The 7,712-nt window shown below is 40.2% G+C and overlaps 1 protein-coding gene across 1 annotated transcript; it reads left to right on the top strand.

Moving 5' to 3' along the window:
• Positions 1-2,037: 2,037 nt before the first annotated feature.
• Positions 2,038-3,084, top strand: LOC133245077 (olfactory receptor 10R2-like). The gene has a single exon (XM_061412984.1). The coding sequence runs from the start codon at positions 2,131-2,133 to the stop codon at positions 3,082-3,084; it is 954 nt and encodes a 317-aa protein (XP_061268968.1). The 5' UTR covers positions 2,038-2,130.
• The last annotated feature ends 4,628 nt before the right edge of the window (positions 3,085-7,712 follow it).

Raw genomic sequence — 7,712 nt, 5'->3', positions numbered from 1 at the left:
TCTGCATTTAGAGAACAATTTTAGAGAGATTTTTCATCATGAAATGTTGAAGCAGAAGGTTAACATTGTATGCTAGATTAATAGCAAAGGAACAAGTTTAGAAAATCCCTGAAATCAAATGCCATCTACCTGGGAGTTTTCCAAAATAACTTAGAGAATAACCAAGAGAAACTGGTGTTATTGTTATTGGTCACTTTGTTTCTTCAATAAGTTTTCGAGGACTAGTATATACTAGACAGCATGTCATGTGTGGGTATGCAATTTCTTTCTCTGGTAAGTTATAATTTGTGGAATCAGAGATAAGCTTAAAATACTAATGGCAAAGCCAATACAGTTTTTATGATTGCTAAAGGTTCCCAGATAAAATAATACAGAAAAACCAAGAAGTTGTAGGAAGGATCAATGAGTACATGCCACTTTGAGAATTTAAAGAAGATTGCACAATTAAAAGAAGAAGAATAAAATGAGAATAAATACACACTTCCCTGGTGGCTCAGGTGATAAAGAGTCTTCCTGCAGTGCATGAGATCCGAGTTCAATCCCTGGGTCAGGAAGATACCCTGGAGAAGGAAATGGCAACCCACTCCAGTACTCTTGCCTGGAAAATTCCATGGATGGAGGAGCCTGGTAGCTACAGTCCATGGGGTAGGAAACAGTCAGACATGACTGACCAATTTCACTTCAAATTTGCACTATTTCCAGATGTAGGGGATAGTATGTAAAAGGAAATGATTGTTCAAATTTTCTCTATGCTAAAGTTCATTTGAAGGAATATGTATATTGACAGTTATGAGAGGAAAGGTATGTTTGGAAACAGTATGAAAGACAGAATATAATTACTTTAACTTTATAAATAATTGAAGGTCATTTAGTTTTGTTAATAGGATAGAATTTGCCCTATAAAAAGACAACTCTACTGCTCTTAAGAAGGTGACAGAATGGGAAGAGACAGACTCCTCGGAGTCCATTCAAAATGCTCTTGTAATAATGCAGGTTAAGAGTTAATTTCTGAAAAAATGGGGGGAAAATGTATCATAGATGTGTTTTACACACACACACACACACAATAAAAAACTGATACAATGTGGAGGATGAGAATTTTCATGTGTTTAAATATGCTCCAGAAGTATACAGCTTGGATGACTAAGCAGCTTTGGAAACTTCTTACTGAGATACAGAACTCAGGTAAAGGAACAGATTTGGATGATAGGTTGGAGAGGATAAGAATGTTTCAAATAAGAATATGTAATCTAGTACCAGCAGTAAGAACTGTGTCAGAGTCATCAGGGAAAGTATCTGAGCCTTCCTGCTCAAGAATTCAGAGATGGAGCCTGGGAACAACAGTCTGTTGGGTTTCCAAGTCAGGTATATCAAGAATAAGATATATAACCAAGTGGGAAGACAGTGAATGCTGGGAAAAAAAAAAAAAAAAAAAACTAATGCTAGAGTCTGTAGAGGAACCATACACTAATTCTAAAACAGTAGCTGTAGTTGTAAGCCAAATTAATTTCAACAAATGACTGCATCGAAATGGGGTATGTTGTTAGTATTGAAAGAGAATTCTGTGTTTTAAGGATAAGCAAGAAAAAAACAAATCAATGATTACTGACTGACCTAGATGAAGAAACTATTAAAATCATGTGGGCTGTAGATCTTCATACACTGGTGGTATTCCTTGTGGAATATATGTATCAGTAATATGGATAAAATTATGATTACTTAAAATCACAATTAATGTAGATAAAAGTTTTTTTGAGGATTAGATTATCAACAAACTAAGCAGAGATTACATAAATCTACAAGCAGGGACTATATTTCTTAGGTGGCAGGAGAATACACTTTGAGCAAATATCTGTCCATTTCATTTGAACACTTGTCCCCAAATTCTCTGCTAAAATCATTTGCAGAAAATTAGCAATGTGGGCACATATTAATTTAGGATACATTTCACTTAGTTTATTGTAAAATGCTTTATTATTTTATCTTGGTTTCCTTTTTTCTCTCCCACACCTATTATTTCTCTTTCATACCAGACTGGTGACTTTATGAAGGTTAAATCTCCCTGATTTCTTAGTTTCAAAGGACTCTGGACTTGATCATATTGACTTTATTCAATGGGATCAACTCTCCATGGCCAATTCCTCCTGTGTTACTGAGTTCTTCCTTCTGGGTTTCTCCAGTCTTGGGGAATTGCAACTTATCCTCTTTGTGGTCTTTCTCTGCCTCTATTTGATCATCTTGAGTGGAAACATCACCATCATCTCAGTAATCTACTTGGATCACAGCCTCCACACACCCATGTACTTCTTTCTATGTGTCCTTTCTACCTCTGAAACTTTCTACACGATTGTCATTCTGCCCAAGATGCTTATCAATCTGCTCTCTGTGTTCAGGACAATGTCCTTTGTGAGTTGTGCTTCACAGATGTACTTCTTTCTTGGTTTTGCTGTCACCAATTGCCTGCTTCTGGGAGTGATGGGCTATGATCGCTATGCTGCCATCTGTCAGCCTTTGCACTACCCCATTCTCATGAGCTGGAGAGTTTGTGGGCAACTGGCAGTGACTTGTATTGTCAGTGGTTTCCTAATATCTTTATTGGGAACAACTTTGGTCTTTAGCCTCCCTTTCTGTGGCTCCAACAAGGTCAACCATTACTTTTGTGACATTTCACCAGTCATCCGCCTTGCTTATGCTGAAACCTACATTAATGAACTGGTCATCTTCATTGGTGGGGTCTTGGTCCTTGTTGTGCCCTTGATCTTCATCTTCATCTCTTATGGATTTATTGCCTCTGCTATCCTGAAGATCTCATCAGCTGAAGGCAAACGAAAAGCATTCTCCACCTGTGCCTCCCATCTCATTGTGGTCGTTGTCCACTATGGCTGTGCTTCCTTTGTCTACCTGCGACCCTCAGCCAAATATACATCAGGAAAAGACAGGCTGGTTACAGTGACCTACACCATCATCACCCCACTGTTGAACCCTGTGGTATACAGCCTCAGGAACAAAGATGTACAGCTGGCTGTTAGGAAAATGATTGAGAAGACTAGGTTAAGATTTTTTAATTATGTTAAGACTTTATAATTACTTTCTTTTTCAATAGCACACACACATTTGGGTCAAATGTATCACTAATGTTTAAATCATGAACGTTTCTAGTCTATAACTCTGTGGGCTTGGATAAGTTTTTTGACATTGTGAGGCTGTAGTGTTCTTATGTAAAACAGACTTAGTAGTATGTTCATCCGGAGAAGGCAATGGCACCCCACTCCAGTACTCTTGCCTGGAAAATCCCATGGACGGAGGAGCCTAGAGGGCTGCAGTCCATGGGATCGCTGAGGGTCGGACACGACTGAGTGATTTCACTTTCACTTTTCACTTTCATGCATTGGAGAAGGACCTGGCAACCCACTCCGGTATTCTTGCCTGGAAAATCCCAGGGATGGGGGAGCCTGATGGGCTGCCGTCTATGGGGTCACACAGAGTCGGACACGACTGAAGTGACTCAGCAGCAGCAGCAGCAGTATGTTCATCTCAAGACTTTTTGCCAAATTAAGGGCAAAAGTTTCCGCATCAAGGAAACTGTCACTAAAAGACAACTCTCCTACTCCTACTCTTCCTCCAGAGAGTTCTCAAAAGGATCTTAACAGCCGTTATCTCTTACCCTATGTTTGGCTTGCTAGTCACAAATCTCTGATTGTCCCCTTTGTTTAAGATTATGCCCAGCTGAAAATGAGTTGCTGTGGCCTGAATATAGTGTGGATATAGGAGGAACACATGATGGAGGGAAAAGTTACTGTAACTAGTAATTAGAAAACTATTTAGGTCATGACTTTAAGAAAACTACGGTTGTTCTCCAAATCTAAACTTTGTATATAGAATATAGGGATAATATAATTTTCCTTTTATACTTTGCACAGTTTCTGTTTGTATCTAATGGATAAGATGAATATAAGCATAAGTAAAATGCAAAGCTGGATAGAATTTAAGACTCTTGAGACTTAAGAGTCAGCTTAAGACTTTAAGTCTTAAGACTCTTAAGACTTAAAGTCAATTTAAGACTTTAAACATCTCTGCATGACCTTCTATTTCCTTCAGATTCTCCAAAAATTATATTTCTAGGCATCTTTTCTGACCAGCCATTTGAATTACTCCTTATATAACATAGGGAATGTGCTACATCAAAAATACATCTTCATGTGAAACAACTCCTTCAGTACACTTTCTAAAAGTTGGCAGAAGACCCCAGACTTCCAAAAAGGCAAACTAATCTCCACAGAATGAAGTAGGGCAAAATATATAGGAAAATAAAGAGACAAAGGATTTGGAACAAGCATCTGTGGCTCAGAGGGGGCTCCATGAAGGAGGAAAGTTTCCTCACACTTGGAAACCCTCGCATGGGTGGGGAAAAAGGAAGCTCTGGAACCTCTGAGGAGAATATAGCAACAGGTGCTCAGAAGGCAAAATGGAGATAATTCATCACAGGGATTGTTGTTGACCAGCACTTTCCAGCTGAGATGCTGTTTGCAAGCCCGTCATGGCAAACAGGGACTGGGTTCTGAGGCTCGGGGCTTCAAAGTTTGGACTTCAGGGAGAGGACTGGGGTCGACCACCATGAAGATTTCCTGAGGGGGCTAATTTAACACAGCTGAAGGAGTCCAGAAAAAAGCCTGAGCCTGCCAGAGAGGCAAGAGATCATTGTCACAGGGACCCTGTACCTTCACATACTCACAGATCACAGGACCCTGCCTTTGCAAGTGCCGTAGGTGGGATGAGCCATGGTGTGGACTGCAACCTCAGAGGTAGACTGCCAAAGATACCATGAGTGCCAGAGGTGGGACTACCTGTGATTGCAGTTTGAGATACCAAAGGGGCAAATGCAGGTCAACTGGTCACTGTCAAAGCCAGGGCAAGTTCCGGAGATGGGGGGAAAATGGCTCTGTGGTTCCAACCCCAGAAGTAGCAGCTGCCACCAAGCCATTAGCAGGCACACATTCCCCACACATTCCTGGGAGCCTATGCAGCTTGGCTCTGTTGAGGAAGACACAACCTGGGGCCAACTTCCCTGGGGGAGCACACAAACCAGTTTGAACTGTAGCAACTTCCCACAGGCCTTGGCTGCAGCAGGCACCATATGCACATCCCAGTTGTGTCTAATGTATCCCTTACTTTCCCCAGGCTGAAAGAGCAAATAAGCCCTCATAAGCTGTCACTTTCACCTTTCTTGTCTGGGTAGGGAGCAGACATTGGAGGGAGGCCTACAAGCAGAGGGAGGGTGAAAAATCAAAGCTGGTCACACAGCCCCTGTGTGAAAAGGGTAAATTGCTCTAAAGGTACAGAAAATTTACCCCTCAATTAGCCTGACACTGTGGACTTTGGGAACAACTGTGGACTTTGGAAGCAAGTACAAGCTGGAATAAGGCCAGATATGAGTCTGAGCTGACCTCAAAACATCCACAGCAGGTCCAGAAACCTTCCTAGAAATACTAGAGGACTTCCTGAGTAGACAGATTGGCTCATGCTCAATGTATGGTTAGGAAAATGGAGGACACAGAAGAATACTCTTCTCACTACCACTTTATCTCTATATATATTTTATGTATTTTGTTTTTGTTTTTCATATTGTTCTATTGTTCTTTTTTATTATTCCATTCATTTTTACTTTTAACTTACTTTTTCCTTTATTAAAAGCTTTTATTTTTACAAAAATTTATTTTATCTTTTCCCTCCTATTTTTATAGTACTCTTTAGTTATATTGCATTTTCCCATGTTTTTGATTTTGTATTTTTGCTAGACTAGTTTTTAGTATTCACTTTCACTTATAGGTTTGATTGCTGTGTTCTTCTCTGGTTTCTGTTTTTATTCTTTTTCCTCTCTTATTTCAATTTTGTGAGTGTATGAGTCTCTTTGGATGTTCTTTTCTGATGAGTGTTGCTTTCACCATTTGCTTTGGGGTTTTATCTGTCTGTTCCTTTTGGTTTTGTTTGTTTACATGACTTTTTTTTTCCTTCCCCCCCCTCCTATATATATTTCTCTTTATCTTCTGTGCTGGGTGGCTTGTGGAGTCAAACTGCTAGAGTAAGGGGTTGGCCCTGAACCTCTGAGGTGGAAGACCGAGTCCAGGACATTAGGCCACTGTACAGCCCCCAACACCATGGAACATTAATTGACAAGAACTCTTCCAAAGGTCTCCATCTCAACACTAAGACCAGGCCCCATCTAAAGGACAGCAAGCTCCAATGCTGGACCCCTCATGCCAAACCATCAGTAAAATAGGAACACCATCCTTCCCATTAGTAGAAAGCCTGTCCAAAGCCATACAAAATCCACAGACATCCCAAAACAAACCACTGGATGCAGCTCTACCCTTCAGAGAGACAAAATTCAGCTTCACCCACCAGAACACAGACACCAGTCCTTCCAACCTGAAAACGTTCAAAAGGTACTGGTCCAACCCCACCCACAAGGGGCAGACACCATGATTAATAGGAACTATGGCCTTCCAGCCTGCAGATAGAGGGCCCCAAATACAGTAACTTAAGCAAAATGAAAAGACAGAGAAATAAGCATCACATGAAAGAATATAGTAAAAGTCCACAAGACCAAATAAATGAGGAAGACAGGGGCAGTTTACTCTAAGAAAGAACTCTGAGTAATGATAGTAAAGATGATCCAAAATCTTGGAAATGAAATGAAGGTACAGATAAATAGAATGGAGGCCAGGATTAAAAAGATACAAAAAACGTTTAACAAGGACCTAGAAAAAAAGAAAGAATAGACAATCAGAGATGACTAATACAATAACTGAGATAAAAATATACTGCTGCTGCTGCTGCTAAGTCGCTTCAGTCTTGTCCGACTCTGTGCAACCCCATAGAAGCAGCCCACCAGGCTCTGCCGTCCTTGGGATTCTGCAGGCAAGAACACTGGAGTGGGTTGCCATTTCCTTCTCCAATGCATGAAAGTGAAAAGTGAACGCGAAGACGCTCAGTCGTGTCCGACTCTTAGTGACCCCATGAACTGCAGCCTACCAGGCTCCTCCATCCATAGCAGAATAACTGAAAAAGAAGAATGGATAACTGAGCTACAAGATAGAATGGTGGAAATGACTGAAACAGAGAAGAATAAAGAAAAAAAGAATGAAAAGAAATTAGAACGTTCTCAGAGATCTCTGGAGAATTCTCTACACAGAGGAGCTGGTGGGCTATACTCCATGGGACCACAAAGAGGCACAATGGAGCAACTAACACTGGAACAACATTAAGTACTCCAACATTCAAATTATAGTGGTCTCAGAAAAAGAAAAGGAAAAGAAAGGGTATGAAAAATTATTTGAGGAGATTATAGCTGAAAATTTTTCTAACACAGGAAAGGAAATAGCTACTCAGCTCTAGGAAGCCCAAGAATCTCATACAGGATAAACCCAAGGGGAAACATGCCAAGACATGTATTAAACAAACTAACAAAAATTAAAACCAAAGGAAAAATGTTGAAAGCAGCAAGGGAAAAGCAACGAATAACATATAAGGAGATCCCCATAAAGCTAACAGCTGGTCTTTCAACAGAAACTGCAGTCCAGAAAGGAGTAGAAGGATATATTTAAAGTGATGAAAGAAAAAATCTACAACCAAGATTCCTCTATTCATCAGGGATATCCTACAGATTCAAGGGAGAAAACAAAAGCTTTACAAATAAGTAAAAGCTAAGAGAA

Source organism: Bos javanicus, chromosome 3 (assembly GCF_032452875.1).
Source record: "Bos javanicus breed banteng chromosome 3, ARS-OSU_banteng_1.0, whole genome shotgun sequence".
NCBI classification, from domain to species: domain Eukaryota; kingdom Metazoa; phylum Chordata; class Mammalia; order Artiodactyla; family Bovidae; genus Bos; species Bos javanicus.
This window is presented reverse-complemented; position numbering and strand designations above follow the sequence as displayed.

What these genes read in the sequence shown, in the direction of transcription:
- LOC133245077 (XM_061412984.1), top strand. Translation starts at nt 2,131, where the DNA reads ATGGCCAATTCCTCCTGTGTTACTGAGTTCTTCCTTCTGGGTTTCTCC.